General features: G+C 40.4%; 2 protein-coding genes and 1 long non-coding RNA gene across 8 annotated transcripts in view; 1 reads left to right on the forward strand and 2 right to left on the reverse strand.

Annotated features, from left to right (window-relative positions):
- The window catches only part of LOC137219740 (uncharacterized), a 40323-nt gene extending 27759 nt beyond the window's left edge, over positions 1 to 12564 (reverse strand). For all 4 annotated transcript variants that reach the window (XR_010941227.1, XR_010941226.1, XR_010941228.1 and 1 more), the window contains exon 1: positions 12159 to 12564. This is a non-coding gene — a long non-coding RNA (uncharacterized lncRNA). The remainder of the gene's footprint in view (positions 1 to 12158) is intronic.
- LOC137218779 (transcription elongation factor A protein-like 8) lies at positions 48 to 11227 on the reverse strand. The gene is made up of 2 exons (XM_067726305.1): positions 11143 to 11227; positions 48 to 1188 (listed from the first exon to the last, which is right to left on the reverse strand). The coding sequence occupies exons 1-2, from the start codon at positions 11225 to 11227 to the stop codon at positions 815 to 817; spliced, it is 459 nt and encodes a 152-aa protein (XP_067582406.1). The 3' UTR covers positions 48 to 814.
- An 84-nt stretch (positions 12565 to 12648) lies between the features above and the next one.
- Positions 12649 to 21954, forward strand: part of SOAT1 (sterol O-acyltransferase 1) — a 57536-nt gene continuing 48230 nt past the window's right edge. For 2 of the 3 annotated variants that reach the window (XM_067728766.1, XM_067728765.1), the window contains exon 1: positions 12649 to 12845. The gene's annotated coding sequence lies outside the window, so the exon portion shown is untranslated. The remainder of the gene's footprint in view (positions 12846 to 21954) is intronic. The other variant, XM_067728767.1, reaches the window with a different exon arrangement.

Genomic DNA, 21954 nt, shown 5'->3' on the forward strand with positions numbered 1-21954 from the left:
GTTTTCATTCTCTTTGGATATATACCCAGGAGTGGAATTACTGGATCATAAAGTAGTTCTGTTTTTAGTTTTTTGAGGAACCTCCATATTATTTTCCCTAGTGGATGCACCAACTTACATTTCCACCAGCAGTGTACAAGTGTTCCCTTTTCTCCCCGTCCTCACCAACATTTGTCATTTGTGGTCTTTTTTTTTTTTTTTTTCTGTGATAACTGCCAGTTTTATTCCCCTGGCTAAGAGATCCAGAGGTAATTTGAGGTTTACATTTTTTTTTAATAGTTCTTTCTTCAAGAATTTAGGTGCCCCCATTGCCCTTATAAGCTGGTTGCAAATTATTTGATTGACTCTTAATTATAAAAAAAAACTTTAATTCTTTTTGTATGTGTGACGTGTTCATTAAAAAATACATATGAGCAAAAAGAAAAAAACTCACACCACACAGAAATAAGCACAGTTAAATTTTTGATATATGTATCTATGTATACACACGCACACGCACACACACGCAATTTGAGATTTTCTCCTACATATGTGAGCTGATACTAAATATGCTACTTTGTAACCTGTTATGTTTTACTTTACAATATGGAATTAACATATTTTCATGCATATGTGTGAAACTTCCCAATTGAAAAACAGACCTGGAGAATGTGTCAAAATACAAAATCCAGATGCTGGTAATAAGGACACTACCTAAAGCAAAACTCCACCAGATGATTAAAAATAAAACAAAAGTCAAAGATACATCAGAAAATGCTAACAGAAAGAAAGCAGGCACCAGATTTTAATATCAGACAAAAAATAAAAAAAGAATTCAAGGCCTAAAGCACACAGGATGAGGACGCCTGCGTGAATGTCTTTGTTTCCAATGCATCATCACAAACGTGTTTCTTACTCTTCTTATCTCTTCCCTAAGCCTTTCCAACTCATCTACTCCTCTTATCATTTCTTCTGGGTCCAAATGCCTAACCGGAGTGTCCTCTTTATATCCCTGACCAGGCTGAGTCAGCCCTCCTCTACGGTTTCCTTCTGCTTCCTGGCTTACACCTTCTTCAGAAGGTTGAGGATTTCTTTCTGCCTCCTGTGGTACAGCTTCCATAGGGCGGTCTTCCTCAGCCTTTGGCATGTTCGGTGCTTTTCCTTCATTTTCTTCACAAGACTTTTGCGTGTTGAGTATTTTTCTCTTATTTCATTTTTGAATAAATTAACCCTGCAGGGATCCAGGGGATTTTCCTCCCTCTTCCCTCACTCTATTTGGGTCGCTTCCAAAAGACCAAGAGTCCTGAAAGGATCCGGGGCACTTTTCTCCTCCAGCAATAGGGAGCTGCCTATGGTCTTTTTGATGATAGCCATTCTGACAGGTGTGAAATGATATCTCATTGTGGTTTTGATTTAAATTTTTCTGATGATTAGTGATGTTGGGCATCTTTTCACGTGCCTGTTGGCCATCTGTATGTCTTCTTTGAAAAATGTCTATTTAAGTCTTCTGGCCATTTTTTAATCAGGTTGTTCATTTTTTGTTATTGTGTTGTATGAGCTGTGTCTGTGTGTCTATATGTGTGTGTATATATGTATACATATATATATGATATTAACCGCTTATTGGTCATATCATTTGCAAATATTTTCTCCCATTCAGTAGATCCTTTTTTAATTTTGTCAATGGTTTCCTTTGCTGTGCAAAAGCTTTTAAGCTTAATTAGGTTCCATTTGTTTATTTTTGCTTTTGTTTCCTTTGTCTTAGGAGGCAAATCCAAAAAAATATGGCTACAATTTACATCAAAGAATATTCTGCCTATGTTCTCTTCTAGGAGTTTTATGGCTTCAGGTCTTGCATTTAGGTCTTTAATCCATTTTGAGTTTATTTTTGTATATGGTATGAGAAAATGTTCTAATTTCATTCGTTTACATGTAGCTGTCCAGTTTTCCCAGAACCACTTATTGGACAGATTAGACATCTTTTCCCCATTGTATATTCTTGCCTCTTTTGTCATAGATTAATTGACCATAGTGTGTGAATTTATTTCTGGCCCTCTATTCTGTTCCACTGATTTATGTGTCTGTTTTTGTGCCAGTGCCATAATGGTTGGTTTTTGTGTTTGTTTGTTTGGTTTTGGTTTTTTTTTTTGCTGCGTTGCTTCTTTGTTGCTGTGCGTGGGCTTTCTCTAGTTGCAGCAAGTGGGGTCTACTCTTCATTGAGGTGCATGGGCCTCACGTTGTGGTGGCTTCTCTTGTTGTGGAGCAAGGGCTCTAGGTGCGTGGTCTTCAGTAGTTGCAGCACGTGGGCTCAGTAGTTGAGGCACGCAGGCCCTAGAGTGCAGGCTCTGTAGTTGTGGCACACAGGCTTAGCTGCTCTGCAGCATGAGAGATCTTCCTGGACCAGGTATCGAACCTGTGTCTCCTGCACTGGCAGGTGGATTCTTAACCTCTGTGCCACCAGGGAAGTCCTGCCATACTGTTTTTCTTTGAATTTTACTTTATTTATTTACTTTTTATACAGCAGGTTCTTATTAGTTATCTATTTTATACATATTAGTGTATATATGTCAATCCCAATCTCCCAATTCATCCTGCCACCCCCACCCCCCCATACTGTTTTGATTACTATAGTTTTGTAGCATAATTTCAAGTCAGGGAACGTGATTTCTCCAGCTCCGTTCTTCTTTCTCAAGATTGTTTTTGCTATTTGGGGTCTTTTGTGTTTCCATACGAACTTTAAAATTATTTGTTTAGTTCTGTTAAAAATGTCTTTGGCACAGTGGTTAAGAATCTGCCTACCGGGCTTCCCTGGTGGCGCAATGGTTGAGAGTCTGCCTGCTGATGCAGGGGACGCGGGTTCATGTCCTGGTCTGGGAAGATCCCACATGCCGCGGAGCGGCTGGGCCCGTGAGCCATGGCCACTGAGCCTGCGCGTCTGGAGCAACGGGAGAGGCCACAGAGCGAGAGGCCTGCGTACTGCAAAAAAAAAAAAAAAAAAAAAGGTAAGAATCCACCTACCAATGCAGGGTACATGGGTTCTATCCCTGGTCCCAGAAGATCCCACATGCCGTGGAGCAACTAAGCCTGTGTGCCACAACTACTGAGCCTGCACTCTTGAGCCCATGCCCCACAACTACTGAGCCCACATGCCACAACTACTGAAGCCCACAAGCTTAGAGCCTGTGCTCCGCAACAAGAGAAGCCACCGCATTGAGAAGCCCACGCACCACAACAAAGAGTAGCCCTCGCTCAACGCAACTAGAGAAAACCCATGCACAGCAACAAAGACCCAACGCAGCCATAAATAAAAAAATAAATAAATAATTTTAAATGCCTTTGGTATTTTGATAGAGATTGCATTGAATCTGTATATTGCCTTGGGTAGTATGATCATTTTAACAATATTAAATCTTCCAGTCTGTGAACCCAGTGTATCTTTCCTTCTGCTTGTGTTGTCTTCTATTTCTTTCGTCAGTGTCTTATAGTTTTCTGAATACAGGTCTTTTGCCTCCTTGGGTAGGTTTATTCCTAGGTATTTTATTCTTTTTGATGCTATGGTAAATGGGATTGTTTTCTCAATTTCCATTAGTTAGTTCTTTGTGTATAGAAAAGCAACAGATTTCTGTATATTAATTTTGTGTCCTACAACTTCACCAAATTCATTAAAGAGCTCTAGTAGTATTTTGGTGGGGTCCTTAGGATGTTCTATGTGTAGTATCATATCATTTCAAACAATAACATTTTTATTCCTCTTTTTCAATTTTGATTCCTTTTCTTTTCTTTTTTTTTTTTTTTGCATGATTACTGTGGTTAGGACTTCCAATACTGTATTGAATAAAAGTGGCGAGAGTGGGCAACCTGGTCTTGTGGAACAAGGATGATCTTGGGGGAAATGCTTTTAGCTTTTCACCATTGAGTATGTTAACTGTGGGCTTATCATACATAGTCTTTATTATGTTGAGGTATGTTCCCTCTATAACCACTTTGATGAGAGTTTTTATCATAAACTGGTGTTGAATCTTCTCAAAAGCTTTTTCTGCATCTATTGAGATGATCATATGGTTTTTATTCTTCAAGTTTTAAATATGGTGTATCACACTGATTTGTGGATACTGAACCATCCTTGCACCCCTAGGATAAATCCCCCTTGATCCTGGTGTATGATCCCTTTAATGTATTGTTGGATTCAGTTTGCTAATATTTTGTTGAGGATTTTTGCATCTATGTTCATCAGTAATATTGGCCTGTAATTTTTTTTTTTGCGGTACGCGGGCCTCTCACTGTTGTGGCCTCTCCTGTTGTGGAGCACAGGCTCCGGACGCACAGGCTCAGCGGCCATGGCTCACGGGCCTAGCCGCTCCACGGCATGTGGGATCTTCCCGGACCGGGGCACAAACCCGTGTCCCCTGCATCGGCAGGCAGACTCTCAACCACTGTGCCACCAGAGAAGCCCGGGCCTGTAGTTTTTGTGTGTAAGTGTGATATCTTTGTCTGGTTTTGCTATCAGGGTGGCCTTGTAGAATGAGTTTGGAAGTGTTCCTTCCTCTGCAATTTTTCTGGAATAGTTTGAGAAGGACAAATGTTAACTCTTCTCTAAATGTTTAATAGAATTCGCCTGTGAAGCCATCTGGTCCTGGACTTCTGTTTGTTGGGAGTTTTAAAATCACAGTTTCAATGTCAGTACTTGTGATCGATCTGTTCATACTTTCTATTTCTTCCTGGTTAAGTCTTGGGAGATTGTACATTTCTACGGATTTGTCCATTTCTTCTAGACTGTCCATTTTATTGGCATATAATTGTTCATAGTTTCTTATGATCCTTTGTAACCTTATGCCATAATATCTTTTAAAACCTAATCTAATGATATTTTATCACTCTGCCATGTTCTGTGGATTACACAGATCTACTCTGGTACAATACAAGAGGAATTACGTAAGACTCTGAGTACCAGGAGGTGAGAATCCTTTGGGGACATCTTGGAGGCAAGGTACAACATAACAGTAAACATGTAATTATTATCTGGATGTACAAAAATATATGCTTTTTGTAATTTAGTAATACAATCAGACTTCTAAATCTAATAAAGGCTAGTTTCAAAATACTTACCCTAATCATCATGTTTAATGGCAAAACATTAAAAACACTCTCTTTCAAACCAGGAAAAAGACAGAAATGCCCACTTTCCCCACTCTACTCACCATTGTATTACAGGCCTTAGCCAGTGTAATAAGGCAAGACAAGGAAAGAACTTGAAAGGAAGACATGACCCTGTAATTCTTTGGTGATGATATGATTCCTACATGAAAAACTGAGAAAGAATCTATGAACAGTTAATGAGAACAGTTAGTAAAACTTCTAGATATGATTATACGAGCAGCAAAAAAGAACATTTATTTAAAAATGATAGCCTTACTGTAGCAACAAAAACTGTTAAATAATCTGGAAAAAATGTATAAGATCTTAGTGGAGAAATTTATAAAAGCTTATTGAAAGACATTAAGGAAGACTAAATAAATAGTGAGATATAGCCTATTCTTGAATAAGAAAAATCAGGCAAGAGAGTCATGCCGTACTAGATTGAAAAAAATCTTAACATTCAGTTGTAATTATTGAAACAATGTGGTATTGACAAAAAGATTAATAAGTCTATGGAACTGACAAGAAAGCACAGAAACAGACCATGCTTTGGGAACTTGACATACAATAGAGTTTTCAGTTGAGAAAAGATGCTCAATTGGACCTATTTAAAGTTTTTTCCTTGTATCAAACAAAAATAAATTCCAAGTGGATGATTAAAGACTCAAATATGAAAAACAAAACTTGTAAAACTTCTAAAATAAGGCAGGTCACACATGCTATTTGTAGGCCCACCAATAACATTTGTGGGATTGAGAACCAAAGAATAAATTGAGGCCCACGTGCCTTATGTTTAAGTCTTTAAAAGTTATAAATCAAGTTCACACAGGACTATCAAAGAAAATATATCTTCTTATATCAACAATAAACCTTTATAAAAATCAAATGGGAAAATATATCTAAAGCTATAACTTTTGTATGACTGAAAGAGAAGTAAAATGTCAAATATTACAATTTAAATATTATTGCATGTGTCTAGATTTTGGGCTGATGATCCAATGATATCTGGATGGGGAATAAAATTAAAACCTATGTAATTCATATATTATCATGTATTTATTTCATAACTTTTATCTTGCCATCATCAACAAAATCATTAATTATGTTATCATCAAGATTTTCATTTTTTGTGCACTATCTACAGTAATGACTCAAAGTATTAGTATACAAAATGTAGTAGAATTTAAAGTGTACAAAAATTGAATGTGTTGAATATATTTTCATTAGGAAAGTACATGTAAAATGTAAAATAAAAATTATTTTAACATATGTTTTAAGTTATTTCATTTATAAAATATTATAAAATATAAATTATATATATTTATATATATAATATATATATAAATATAAAATGGAAAAATAAAATATAATTAATGAATATCAATATTTTAAGTCATATTATTTAAATAAAACTGGCATTTAAAAATGTTTTTCTTTTTGTCTGATGTATTACATGTAGTGAAGTACACAGACTTAAGTATATAGTTAGAAGAACTTTTACATTTGTGAACACCCATGTAATCACCACCCAGATCAAGACACTGAATATTTCTAACACAGCAGCAGGCTCCCTCATGCCTTCTCTTAATTGATAACTTGGCAAAAGGTAACCACCAATCAGACCTCTATATTAGTTTTTTCTGTATTTAAAAATTACTTTATTTAGATATAATTCACATACCATAAAATTCACCCATTTAAAGTGTACAATTCAATAGTTTTTAGTGTAGTCACAGAGTTGCACAACCATCACTACAATCAATCTTAGAACACTTCCATCACCCCCAAAAGAAACTGTATCTCTTAGCAGTCACTCCCAATTTCCACTCAATTCTCCCAGCTCTGGGTAATTACCAATGTTCTTTCTGTCTCTACAGATTTACCTATCCTGGATGTTCCATATTGATGGAATCATATAATATGTGGTCTTCTATGACAGTCTTATTTCCCCTTAGCATAATATTTTCAAGTTTTATCCACGTTGAAACATACGTCAGTACTTCATTTCTGTTTATGGATGAATCGTATTCAATTATATGGATATACTATGTTTTATTTATTCATTCATTAGTTGATAAGCATTTAGTTTGTTTCCACTTTTTGGTTATTATGAATAATGCTGCTATGAATACTTTGCACAAGTTTTTGTGTGGACAAATGTTTCTCTTGGATATATACCTAGGAGTGGAATTACTGGGTCATATGGCAATTATATGCTGAACTGTTAGGCTGTTTTGCAAAGTGGTTGCACCACTTAAATATTTTTACTGTAAAGTCTATTTTATCCGATATTAATATAGCCACTCCAGCTTTCTTATGATTGCTTTTTGAATGATTCATGTTTTTCCATTCTTTTAATTTCAACCTCTGTGTATCTTTGAATCTAAACTGCTCCTATAGGTAGCATATAGATGGATTTTGTTTATTAATGTATTCTGTTCAATTCATTCACACAATGTTATTATCGATATAGTTGAATTTATGTCTGCCATTATAATTTTTGTTTTCTGTGTCTCATGTCTTTTTTGTTCATCTCTTCCTACTTTACTCTTTTTTTCTTTAATTGAATATTCCTTAGTGTAACATTTAAATTTCTTTAATGATTTTTTCCCTATATTTTTTGGAGTTATTTTCTTAGTGGTTTCTCTAGGTCTTACCATATCGTCTTAACTGACCAGAATCTTCTTTAGATTTATACCAACTTAGTTCCAGTAAGATAAAAAAAATCATCTGGTGATTCAGGAAATCTTGAGGGTGTTTCTTATGTGTGTATATTACCTGAACTATTATTACATCTATGGCAGTGCCTAAAATGTAATACTTTGCTATTTAGAGCTAGAGGCAGTCTATCGAGTCAAGCTGGGATAGGTGGCACTCTTAACAGGGATAGGTGGCACTTAACAGGGATAGGTGGCACTCTTCCCTGTATATAAAGAAATCTGTTTGTAGAAAAACAAGTGATGACAGCATGCAAGATGACTGAATCACTAAGACAAGGAATGAAGTTGTGTCTGACCTCTCATTAGTTTGCCCACAATCTTATATTTCAGTTGGCTTCATTAACTCATTCAATATATTTTTCAGGTGGCTCTTACATATTTTGCTGGATGCTTCAAGAATACATAAAAAAGAGAGGAGTCCAACTCTCCAAGAGTTTTCAGGGACATACCAATCAAGGTTGTCCTGATTTACACTCTTGCCTCGTACTAACTTAGTCACAAAACCTTAACTCCGGATGAGTCTATGTTTTCACTACGCCTGAGTGCCAATGGAGAAATTACACATATTTGAAATGGGATAAAGATTTGTTGCTTGTTTGGTATCATTAAGGGAGATGTGACTCTTTGAAGAACTGAGATGTTGGACTTCACTGGCTGAACAGTGGTTAAGAATTCCCCTGCCAATGCAGGGGGCACTGGTTTGGTCTCTGGTCCGGGAAGATCCCACGTGCCACGGAGCAACTAAGCCCGTGTGCTACAACTACTGAGCCTGCAAGCCACAACTACTGAAGCCCGCGTGCCTAGAGCCTGTGCTCCGCAACAAGAGAAGCCACTGCAATGAGAAGCTTGCGCACCACAATGAAGAGTAGTCCCCACTCGCCACAACTAGAGAAAGCCAGCAGGCAGCAACAAAGACCCAGTGCAGCCAAAAATAAAATTAATTAATTAATTTAATTTAAAAAAAAAAAACAACCTTTCTTAAAAAAAAAAAAAGAATTGAGATGTTTGTATTTTAAAACCCGATTTGGTTCCTGTTCAGTTTCCCGTTCTGGCTCCCTGTAGACCCCAGTGTCTTCTTGTGATATGGCTCAGTCCCCAGGTTGAGGCCACTGTTCTCTTCCTTCCCCACATCAAAGTTTAGCTGCATCCCTGGGTGGTAGGACTTTAGATGGCTTTTATCTTTGTGCTTTTCTGTACCTGATTTTATTTTCTGCAGTAAGTATGCATTATTGACACAACCAGCAAAAAAAGTTAGAGCTATTTTTATTGTAAAATTAAACAAATCTTGATTGCTTCTTGTTCAGTTTCTTTAGATCTCAGTTGGAGATGGACTAGTGCAGCTTAAATATTAACCCGAGTAAAGCTTATTCTTCGTCCTTCTCCAGGAAGCATTTTCTTACTTCAGTCAGCATTAACTCCAGCCACCCAGCCTGCTATGCTGAAAATCCTGGATACATCCTGAACCACCACATCCAAACACTCTCTAATTCTGTTAATTGTCTGTTTAAATCTCTGTCAAATATGCCCACCCCACTTGCTACTGCCCTAGTTTAGGCACTTATCATCTCTCATCCATAGTACTATAATGCCCTTCTAACTGGTCTCTCCACCTTCAGTTTCATTTCCTCTAGTACAGTACAGTCTCCTAAATCATGACTCTTCCCTACTTAACATCCTTTACTGGCTCCCCACTGTCTATGGGAGTCTGAGTCAGAATGTCTCAGCATGGTCTACATATTTCTTTTTTTTTTTAAGTTTTTATTTTATATTGGAGTATAGTTGATTAACAATGTTGTGTTGGTTTCAGGTGTACAACAAGGTGATTCAGTTATCCCTATACATGTATCTATTCTTTTTCAAATTCTTTTCCCATTTCTTAAGCCCTGACACCAACTTTATCTCTTGCCACTTCTTGGTAAGTAACCTACACTTCAACAATACTCAACTACTTTCCAGTCTCTTGCATAGTTCTGGCTCTAGTTCTGGCTCCCTCTTGTCTTGTTAGCCTTTGACCTTGTTTTTCTTTTGCTTAGAATATCCCTCCTCCCTTGCCTGCCAATTAAATTTCTCTTTCTTCCTACTGGTTCAGAAAGCTAGAGTCAGGTAGACTTCCTCCATTCAACCTTGCCTCTCCTAGAGTAGCAGGCTGTGATAATCATTCTATCTGCTCCTACTGAATCCAGAAGATAACAACATCAAAAATAATGATAAACCTCAGTGTAGAAAAGTGTAAAATAACTGTTGATATTTATTGACTACTTCTATATGCCAGCGTCTGTACTTGGAGCTCTGTAGGCATCGACTCATTTCATCCTTACAGTGACCCTGTAAGGTAGGCACTTAAAAAATTTTTTTTTAATTTTAATTTTTTTATGTCTTTACTAGAGTATAATTGCTTTACAATGGTGTGTTAGTTTCTGCTGTATAACAAAGTGAATCAGCTATATGTACACATATATCCTCATAGCCCCTCCCTCTTGCATCTCCCCCCCACCCTCCCTATCCCACCCCTCTAGGTGGTCACAAAGCACTGAGCTGATCTCCCTGTGCTATGTGGCTGCTTCCCACTAGCTATCTATTTTACATTTGGTAGTGTATATATGCCCATGCCATTCTCTCACTTTGTCCCAGCTTCCTTTCCCCACCCCCCAACCCCTGCCACCAAGGTAGGCACTTTTATTATCCCTTCTTATTATAATACTTGTCCTACTTGTCTTGAAATGGCTAACTTATTGTCAATCTCCCCAATAGACAGTTGTTTTTATTCATCTTTAGATTCCTAGCAACTAATACAAGTTCCGTACGTGTGGTTTTTGGAATGTGATAAAGCCAACATTCATATTTAACCAAGCCTTGATCCCAAGGAGTGAATGATGTGAGATTTTCAGGTCAGTGGTGGGAGAGGCTTGGAGTTTGGGCAGAGGCATTCAGGGTCCCTCCAGTAATATTAAATGATCTTTCCCCTTGAACTAAATGGCATCCTCCTACTTGCTTAAGAAAACCACCTGGGAGTCACCTTGTTTACCACCTTTCTTCACACCTGTACCTCAGGAAAATATCCTGAGATCCTTCAACTTCTGTTTCTATAGCAACCACCCTAATCCAGGTCACCATCATATATTGCATGGACTTGTCCAATAGCTCTCTATCATTCTCTGGCTTCTCCCTGTTCCACTTCTAACCCCCTGCAAGTCATTCTCTACAAAATACGTTGACTTAAAAAACAAGACAAGACATAACTTAACAAACAAAAAATCCAAACAACAGGATTAGCCTTCTGCTTAACTTGCCAACCTCAGTCTCATACCCTCCACACAAGGTGTTTCAGGCCTCCTGGCCTTCTGTTCCTCAAACAAGCCAACGTTGTTCAGCATTAGCACTTCCGCACCCATGTCCTCGGTCTAGAATGCTCTTCTTCCCCATAATTGGCATAGCTGGCTCCTCCTCATTTAAGGCTTAGTTCAGATCATCTCCTCAAAAAGTCCTTTCTTGACCACTCTGTTTTGTTTTCTTCTTAACACATCACTACCTGCTATTATTTTATTTACTTTTTTTAAAAAGTTATCTTTTCCACTAGAAATATAAGCATCTAAGTGCCGGGCTTCTGTTATATTCACTCCTGTATCCCTAGCACCAAGAACAAAATACATTAGTTTTTGAATGAATAAACGAAACAAGGGGAAAAAACGAGCCTTTTTAGTATGTGTATATAGTGGTGAGCAGTCTTAAAGAAAGGAGTCTCTGTGTTCCTACTGCTCTTAAACTGGTAGGAGGGGAGAGGTGATGTATCAGATCCTATTGTCATCCAGGTGGCAGAATTAGCAATCACAACTGTAGAAGAGGTAAACTGGGTGTGCCTGCCAATGACTGCCAGTCCTGAATTGACTGAACGCTGAAGCCAGGTTCTGCTTCGGGGTGAACAATGCTGGGTGCTCTGGGCGGCCAGGGGAACTTATATAAATCTCTTTGTTAAAAGGTCCACCGAGAATAGTCAGTTTAGGTAACCTTGATCCATTTGCTCAGGGCAGCCTGACCGGGTCATGGGTGGCCATCTCAACCTGATAGTGTAGGGTTGGATTGACTAGACAGGCTAGGTTAGCTCGTACTGGTTTGCAGGCTGAGAGTGTGGCCCTTCAGTCCCTGTTGCCCACATCATTCCCTTTTCACCTACCTTTACCTACGTATTGGCCTTCATAAAATCTAAGCGATCTAAACAGATACAATCTAATTGTATCTAATGTCCTAATCTCTCTGCATCATTATTTTCTCTTTAATTGTGAAGTCCCCTTTTAAATTACTTCATTGCCCCGGTATTTCACTTACCTTACTGTCTCTTTATCTAGTTCGCTGAAGGACACAGTTGAGAACAATTTTCGAAGCATTAAAGCATCCCATGACAAACGCTTCTGGCTAGCGCTTCTAGTTGTCCTAGGGGGTCAGTTCAAACTGCAATATTCCACAGTTCTATAGGCGGATTCTGCGAGTCTCTGGAAGAGGCACTAGACTCGTCAGTTCCGCGCTACCATGCAGGGCTCCTTTTCGGACAGGCAGCAAGTTGCCTCGGTCCCATTTCTGCAGAACATTGAATCGCTGGGGTAGAAATGGAAAGCAAGCTACTGTCGCGGGAATCAAGGTCTACTCGCGCAAAGCTTCCCGCTTAGTGGGCCAAGGCCAGCGTGGGTCTCTAGCCCTGGGAACCCCGCGCACTCGGGGAGGGGCGGGGCGGCCGTGGGCGGTGGGCGGAGCCTGACGGCGGGCAGGAGCACCAATGAAAGCCTCAGCCGGCGCTGGCCGTGCGCATGACGCTGCGTAGCGGGCTGCGAGGCTGGGGGCGGAGGGGCTGGGGAGTTGGGCGCGTTATATTCGTTTGCTGTTGGGCTGGTGGCGTTGGCGGCCTGGGGCAGCCGGGAAGCGAGCGGCTAGGAGCCGACCTTCTTGCCAGCCGCGCTGTGACGGCTTCTCGGCTTTGCCTTCCTTGCTGAGGTCCCCGCTGCCAGGCTCCGGCCCCAGGTAATGCCCATGCTCCCCAGTCCCCTCCTCACTTCCTGCCAGGGTCCACCCGCCTCTGCCGGAGAAGAAGGGGAGAGAAGTGGCGGCTGCAACTCTGGCCCGGGGGCCTGGCCTTGTCCTGGGCTGAGGGGAGGGGGAGGCTCCGCGAGTCCTGGGCAGTTTGGGGGATGGGGCGGGCGGGAAAGTTACCTTCGGGCGCCGGTATGGCTGGCAGCCTTTTAAACCTTGGAGGTTTGTTTGGTGTCCCCCCAAATCCTGTGACATCTCTCAAGCCAGTAGTAAAGAAAGTTATGAATTAGAATACATTTTATTCCTTAAAAAGCGAAACCAAAAACGCACTCAAAGTGTCAGCTTCTGACTGATTTTAGGGGAAAAAAGTGTGAAGGGATAGGTGGTACTTCAAGACATCGAAATCTGGATACCAAAACCTTTAATCAACTCATTTTATTTTGAAGTATTAGGATGTGATTAAGTTTCTGTCATTCTTAAATGTTAATAGCCATGCAGTTTAAATGATATGTATGTTTAGAAGTTATTTGTAAGCGAGAAACACCTATAAGCTCTCAGGTGGGTGCTGTTTAAACTAATTTTTTTCCAGAGTCCCTTGAATTCGAGTCGAATTCAACTCGAAGCATTCTTCTTTTTTTCCCCTTGCTTTAAGTTGGGCGGTATTGGTGTTAGGGAAGTTGTGTGTTGTTTAGGCATAAGGATGGATTTTGGAAGGAGCTCTGATGCATTCAAGACTATTCCTTTAAAAATGCACGTGTCTCATTGCATCATGTGCTGCTAACTCTCAAGATTTCACATTCTTAGGATAAAGATCAAAACACTGCTGCCACTCTTATCTCCAGTTCAGTTTGAGCTATCTGGGCTCCAGCCACACCGGTTTTATTTTTGTTCTTCTAAGAAAGCCTCTTTCTCTTTACTATCTCCTGGTCTTTAGGGGTTTCCTTCACCTCTAATTGGCTCATTTCCTCTAATATCAGCCCTAATATCACTTTTTCAGGAAATCCATCCTGTGGGGGGTTAAACCCTCCTAGCGCTCTATTTTTCTTAGCTGCAGTTAATCATCAATTGTAATGAGCTGCGTTAGTTACTTAGATGCTTTGTTTCTTCTACTAGCATGTAAATTTCATGAAGGCTGGGCTAGTCCATCTTATTTAGGTCTTAGTTCGCAGTCTGGCCCAGCACCTGGCGCAATGAGAATGAATGAGTTGGAGGACAGAGGAGGGAACTTCTTTTTTTTTTTTTAATGATTGCTTTTATTTATTTTATTTTTGGCTGCATTGGCTCTTCGTTGCTGTGCGTGGGCTTTCCCTAGTTGCGTCGAGCGGAGGCTACTCTTCGTTGCGGTGCGCGGGCTTCTCATTGCGGTGGCTTCTCGTTGCGGAGCATGGGGTTTACGCACGCGAGCTTCAGTGGTTGTGGCACGCAGGCTCAGTAGTTGTGGCGCACGGGCTTAGTTGCTCCTCGGCATGTGGGATCTTCCCGAACCAGGGATCGAACCTGTGTCTCCTGCATTGGCAGGCGGATTCTTAACCACTGCACCACCAGGGAAGTCTCAAGGAGGGAACTTTTGAATGAAAAATATTAACTAGAGATTACCTGTTTCCTTTGGGAAGGAAAAGGAAAAAGTTTTTAACAAAGGCCAGTTAACAAAATTTATTTATGGAATTTACCACATAGGATAAATGATTATAGTGACCATACAGGTGTAAATGAGAATTTGTGTTCTTTAGTTTTGCTAATTGATAAGCCAGTTCTTTGATATGTAAATATAGGGTTGTACTAGGGCAAACCTTTATTTGGAAAGAAGAAAGGGACCCTTTCTTCTTTTGAATTTGAATTGTATCTGTTTTGAATTCTTTTGTTTTGAATTGTATCTGTAAAGTGTTTCTCTTTACCCCTACTGAACCTGGGAGTGATGTAACAAAGTCGTCACCTAGAGTAGGTGTTCCTGTTCAATGTTTCTTTTTTTTTAATAGATTTAAATGTGCTTTTGAAAGCTTTATTAATAAGGAACACTGCAGGCAGGCTGAAGTGAACACTTCTTTCCAACGTGATTCATTTTAGTGGTTCAATCCAATTCTTTTTGTTTCGCTTTCTTAAGGCAAGTTAGATACTACCACACTGAACATTCCAAAACCAGTGAACTGGTTGGATTCTTAAGAAATAATTGTTCAGTGTGTTGTATTTTTAAAATAGCTAGTCAACTTTATGCCACTTTGGGTGTAAATGTTTCTGCTGCCACTTACTGTCATGTGACTGAGTTTAGTAGTGTTTCCGAATCTTTTGCACCTTTTTAAATGGAAATTTTAAGTGAGGTATGTGATGCACTGACCCTGGCACCCAGCACTTTAAATGTTACTGACATGATAAACATGAGTGCCTATTTCCTTTATTGCTGCACCTCTTGTGAGACTAGTCTTATGATCATGATTTTCACTTCCTCAACTCATTTTGCAACCCAATTCAATATGTTTCTTTCTCTCTCTTCCTGAAACTTCCTTCTTCCTGAAACTAATTATGCATGTAAATTGTAGCTACTAATGTCCCCAGATTGTGAAATATTCAGCGCCCCATGCTCTTTTTTTTTTTCTTCCTGTATTTTTTTGGTCCTACCTGAATTTTCCATGGTATTGACCGTAGGTTACCTCTTGTATCTTCTAACTTGATTTGGAACATTGCTTGCTCCTGGTTCTCCTCTAATCTTTCCTAGGCCTTGTTTTTTTTTTTTTTTTTTCAGTTCTTTAATTGCCTTGTAATATTGGAAAATGTTAACCACTTCTAAAATGAGATAATAGTGGGAATTCCCTGGCGGTTCAGTGGTTAGGACTCTTTCACTGCTGTGGCCTGGGTTCAATCCCTGGTCAGGGATCCCTCAAGCCATGTGGCGTGGCCAAAAGAAAAAAGGGTTAATAGTATCTGCCACATAGATTGTTGTGAGGATTAAATGAGCCAAAGTAAGTACTAGGCAAACGTTAGCTTTGTTATTTCCTAAGTAATCTCTTTTCTTGACTTATGGCCTCTCCCTGAGACTTCCTTCCTGTGCTTGGCCTTAGCTGCTGCCTATACACCAATGAATCCCACATCTCTCTCTTTAGTCCAGATTTGTATATTCATTTGACTGTTGGCGATAATCACTTGCCTGACTCACCGGTATATCATATCGAACTTATCTACTCATTTCTCTTCTCCTGTAGTTACTTAGCTTAATGGCACACCCGTAGGCTTAGTTAGGAAACTCACTTGGGATCTGTATTTCCAACTGCCTTCTGGATGTAGGCACCTGGATATCTCATAGATGCCTCAGCTTAATGTTTGTAAATTTATCCGATCTCTCTTATCTCTTCTTCATGAAATCATTTGTCCATTTAAGAAATACATGTCATTTGAGCGTTACTTTAGGCCCTTATCAATTGCGAGAGCTCATTGTTCTCCCTGTTATCCAGGAGGGCAAAATTTCCCCCTTTACCCCTCTTGAGTTCTCTTTTTTCCCCCCCAGTATTTGCTTTTTTATTCTGATAAAATATACATATCATAAAATTAACCTTTTTAAAAACAATTTTATTTTATACTGGAGTATAGTTGATTTAACCCCTCTTGAATTCTTGACAGGAGGTAGATTAACAGGAGAAAAAAGAATCTTTGATTCGTGTGCATGGAGGTCTCATAGAAACAAGACCTAAGAAGTGGCCAAAGTAGGCAGCTTTTATATGTTTTAGACCAACAATAAATTAGAGAGGAATTGACAGGACAAAGAAGCTTAGGTTTGGGTGCTTAATTAGTAAGGAACTTAAGCAAAGTTTGGGCTTGGTTAGTAAATTAGCAAAGAAGTGGCAGGTGTTTCCTTATACAGGTCTCTGGGCCCTGAACTCCCCATCTCTGGTGATAAGGGTGTCTTTCTACCTTCCATTACAGGAAGGGCACCTTTTATGTGGGAGATTTATTTCCTGTTTTCAAGGAGACAGAGAGGAGGGTCACAGTCTCCCCCTTGCAACCGCTGTTTTCTTCAAAATAGTCAGTATGCCACTGAGGCATATTTTGGGGCAGCCCGCCCTGGGCCCCATCACTGCCAATAGCACATCCCCACATTGCTGCCTGAGTTCTTACTAAAAGGCAAATATCAAGTCAGACAGATATAAGTCACCCTCTGTTTAAAAGCCTCTATCAGCTCCTTGTTTTGTGTGTTAAGTTCCAAACTCCTTAGAATTGCCCCTAAGGACCCTTGACCTTTTGTCCTTGCCCTTCCATTTACCCTGTGCTCCAGCCTTTCCCTTCTCTTCCTTTAAGATTTAACCTAGATTTTACCTACTTCTCGAAACCTTTCCTAATTGCCCCTGAGCTCTATTGGGCATCAGGCCTGTATTCCCTTCATGTACATACATCTAAATTACTGTTCTGTAATACTCCTATAATTATGTTTTTAATATCTTTCTCTTAGTAGTTTTTTATTCCTTGAGGGCTCAGACTGTTTAATCATCTTTGTATCCCAGGGCCTGGCATGTAGTGGATGTCAATGAAATGTTTGAAATAATGGATCTGTCACCAAGGTCTGTACATGTTCATGTTTTCAGAGTGCTCTTCTTCTGGTTCTGTTTTGATGCCTGGCAAACCTCTATGTCTTCTTTGAACTCTGGCTCTAATGTCACCTCCATGAGGACTTATGCAACTTCTCTAAGTGGTTGGTTGTGCCTTCTCTTGACACCGTGTGTGCGTAAGTGTGTGAGAACAGTTAATGGGGTAGACCTCTGTATTTACATCTAACATCATTGTAGAAAGAGGTGCTTAAAATACATGGATTTTCAGATAATTGACACGTACCTTTTACGTGTCAAAACTTAAAAAAATTGTTTTTCAAGGCAAATTAAAATTTTTGTCCTTGCCTTCTATGTTTAAAGTACCATAGCGTTTTACAAGATGTGCCAGGGTCATTAAAGCATGAACTTCAGGGGAGTTCCATGGTAGTCTAGTGGTTAGGATTCCAGGCTTTCACTGCTTGGCCCAGGTTCAATCCCTGGTAGGGGAACTAAGATCCTGCAAGCCGCGTGGCACGGCCCAAAAAACCAAAAACCGAAAAACAAAAAAAACAGCATGAATTCAGCAGGTCTGCTTTTTTTTTTTTTTTCTTTTTGGCTGCGTTGGGTCTTAGTTGCAGCACGGGGGCTCTTTCATTGCCGTGCTCGGGCTTATCTCTAGTTGTGGCCCACGGGCTCCAGAGCGCATGGGCTCTCTAGTTGTGGAGGCGTGGGTTTAGTTGCCGTGCAGCATGTGGGATCTTAGTTCCCCAAGCATGGATCGAACCCATGTCCCCTGCATTGGGGGGCAGATTCTTAACCACTGGACCACCAAGGAAGTCCCTGCAGGTCTGCTTTGATACAATAATGTGTTGGGGGACTCATAAGAAACATAAGCCCTTTAACCCTATGTGAAAAGACCTATGGTTGCTTTCTCTTTTTTAAAGTTGATTCCTACTTTCAAAGTTTTCTTTCTTACGGTTGTCTATAATTATGCTTCTGGTTGTCACTACTTTTTTCTGTGTGAATTGGGGACAGGCTTACCTACCTCACAGGGTTATTGTTAAGTTTAAAGGAGGTAATGTATACAAAGATCTTATCAGAAATTGTAGCCAGTGGTAAGTACACATTAAAAGGGACTTACCAGCAATTCTAATAATGTTCTAATTATTTGAATTGTTTCAGGAGAAAAATCTCTCAAGTTTGAGAGATTTTCCAGGGAAGTAAAAGTCATGGCATTTGTTAGCAAACTGTTTTTCAAAGTCTGTTAGACAGCCTGGGTTTCTAATTGGGTCCAGAATGGCAGATGCTGATGAAAAGTCTTAAGCTCTAGAACGGATCATTTTTATGTACATCCATACAACTTAAACCCCAAACTGGGGTCTATGTTTATCTTTTAGTGTTAACAGGTAAAGTTAGAAATGAACATGAGTTCCAACTCTCATACTATCCTCTTGATGATTGTTGCATGAACATGTGAAGGGAAGTTGTTTTATTTCCTTACCGTGTATGAAAATGCTTGATAACTATTCATTCATTCATGTATTAAGTACAGACTGTTCCAGGCAAAGTTCTAGATAGTTGGATAAAATGGTGAACAAGTCAAAATTCTGCTTTTCATGGGGATTAGTCTTGTGGGGTAGACAATTAAAACTATAATGTATTGGGAAATAAGTGCACTGAAGAAAAATAAAGCAGGGTAAGGGATAAGACTAACAGGGTGTGAGAGTGTTTATTTTAGTTGGGGTAGATAGGGGAGTCCCTGGGGAGGGGACATTTGAGAACTTGAATGAAGTGAGGGGGAAATCCTTGAGGGAGGGTGTCTGGGGGAGATAATCCAGATAGAGGAAATAGCGGACACCTTTAAGTGGGAGTGAACTTGGCTTCACCAAGAAACAGCAGAAGGCCAAAGTAATGAGAATGAGCAATGAGAATTGTAGTCGGAAGTGGAGGGTCGGGAGGTGAATGGCAGATCATGGAGGAGTTACTAGACAATGGTGAGGGCTTGGAACAGAATTCAGTGCCTGAAGGATTTTGAGCCAGGGGAATGACCTGCTCAGATTTACCTTTTAAAAGGGTACTCTGGGGCTGCCCTGGCGGCGCAGTGGTTGAGAGTCCGCCTGCCGATGCAGGGAACGCGGGTTCATGCCCCGGTCCGGGAGGATCCCCCGTGCCGCGGAGCGGCTGGGCCCGTGTGCCATGGCCGCTGAGCCTGCGCGTCCGGAGCCTGTGCTCCGCAACGGGAGAGACCACAACAGTGAGAGGCCTGCGTACCGCAAAAAAAAAAAAAAGGGTACTCTGGGCCCTGTGTGACCAGAAGGGAGAAGATGAGGAGAGACCAGTTAGGCTACTACAGTGAGAGGTGGCGGTGGCTTAGACTGTGGTGAACGTGATGGATGTGGTGAAAAGTTTAGAATGTGATATATATTTTGAAGACAGAGTAAAATGGACTTGCTGTTGGATTGATTAAGGGAAAGTAAAGAATCAAGGATAACTTTGGGTTTTTTGTTTTTAATCTGGGCAAAGACTGACTGCTAGTTCCATTAACGGAATTAGGAAAGACAGAAGAATGGAATTGGATGGAACATCAGTAGTTCAGTTTTGGTCATGTTAAAGTTTGAGATGCCTGTAAGACATTTGCCTACATAAAGGTGTCCGGTGGGCCTTTGGATAGGAGTCTGGAGCTCAGGGAGGTCTGGACCTGCTGAGGAAAGGAGGGTATCACAGTAAGTGAACTGGTGGTGATCAGAGCGTTAGACGCTAGAAATGAAAATTATGGACATGGTGCAGTTGTTGGTAACAGTAAGTTCTAGGGGAAGATGTGACTGGGACATAAGAACAGCTTTTTGGAGAAAGGAAGAAGTCAAGGAGCTTGGAGGCCAGGAGCTTGGATCTAGTACATAAATGTTGAAGTGAAAGAAGTGTGGAAGAATTGGTGGAAGGGAGAAAGGGGGAGTGAGTGAGGTGTTCACATCCTCAGTAAAGGAGGGGAGTGATCAGGAAGACAGAACATACAACAAAGAGAAGTATCAGGTGTAATAATCTGGCTGAGGTATTTAAGGAAGGGAACGAGGAACGGCGACCTGGAAGTAAGAGGAAACGAGGAGGATAACTTCCCCTCCTGTGTTAATAGGAGGGCAAGAAAAAACTATGGTACACCTCACATATAAGGGCAGTGATCCATGTCAGCACCTAGAAACCACTTAGAATTAATTTCAGTTTGAATTTTTGACTTTGCAACAGCTAAAATAGTCTGGCTAGCTAGTGTCTAGATTGGTAAGGGGGTGGATTCACAGTCCTGAATGAGTGGTCAGAACGTTCAGCTCTCCTTCATCTCACCTGGATGATTGCAGGAGTCTGCTAGGAGGATGATTGCCAGGGTGTTCCTTTTTTACTCTCTTGCCCTCCTTGTGGTCTGCTCTCCACACAGAGGCCAAAGTGATCCATTTGTGTAGAGAAGGAACAGTTGAACTGAGCATTACTGTAATTTCCCTCCATTTTCTGCCACAACAGCCATGTACTGTTACTGACATGCATGGCAGGAGGAGCTCAATTCAGACATCATCTCATAATCTTATGATTTACATGATATGAGGATTTGGTTAAAATTGAGGTGAGGCGTAAGTAATAGTTATCCTTCCTACATCTGTATGTGTGACAATAACAAAATTTGTTAATGCTTTCTTGGAAGCCACGTGGTGCTTGAGCTGCATTTGAGAAAGTGTATAATTATGGAACTTTATTTACCCTCATCTAGCACATATTAAGAGCAAACACAAGTAGAATTTGAGGGATGATATGACTGTGTCATTTAGCGTACAGGGCATAGATATGTAGGGATCAGATTCACTTAATTTTTTAAGCTAGGTTGTTAATAGAATATTGGCACTCTAGTGTGTATTATCTGTGTGTGTGTGTGTGTGTGTGTGTGTGCAGTAGTATTTTAAACTTTCTAGATGAAGAAACAGATTGAGAGGTTGGAGGATTTACCTGAGGATGCAATATGATGGAGCAGAGATGTTAACTTACCTCTTGGTGTTGTGATACCAAATCTTGTGCTTTCCCCGCTGTGTTATGGTTCTCTCTTCCTGCTAACGGAGGAAATTGAGGCCAAATACCATAGACTATGACATAAAGCTTTTTATGAAGAGTTAGTGTTTTCTTCTTTGGCTCACTTCTAAGACGTCGATGGATCTATGGCAGTGTAATTGTGCAAACTCAGTACCTGTGCCTTAGCTTTTTTTTTTTTTTTTTGAGGTACGCGGGCCTCTCACTGTTGTGGCCTCTCCCGTTGCGGAGCACAGGCTCCGGACGCGCAGGCTCAGCGGCCATGGCTCACGGGCCCAGCGGCTCCACGGCATGTGGGATCTTCCCGGACCGGGGCATGAACCCATGTCCCCTGCATTGGCAGGCGGACTCTCAACCACTGCGCCACCAGGGAAGCCCTTTTTTCGCCTTCTGATCAGCAAGAGAGAACTGATTTCTCACTGAGTTGATACAGTCTCAGCCAAAAGCAAAGTAACATTATTTTAGTTAGCCTGTATTGCTTGCTTTATGTGATAAATGTATAATTGTTTATTTCAGTTACTGAA

This window comes from Pseudorca crassidens, chromosome 2 (genome assembly GCF_039906515.1).
Source record: "Pseudorca crassidens isolate mPseCra1 chromosome 2, mPseCra1.hap1, whole genome shotgun sequence".
Lineage (NCBI taxonomy): Eukaryota > Metazoa > Chordata > Mammalia > Artiodactyla > Delphinidae > Pseudorca > Pseudorca crassidens.

Excerpts from the sequence above, each read along its gene's own strand:
- LOC137218779 (XM_067726305.1), bottom strand. The coding sequence starts at position 11,227 with ATGGGTGCGGAAGTGCTAATGCTGAACAACGTTGGCTTGTTTGAGGAA. Across the intron at positions 1,189-11,142 it reads TGAAACACCTTGTGTGGAGG|ATAAGAGAAAAATACTCAAC; the intron begins GTATGAGACTGA and ends TTCAAAAATGAA.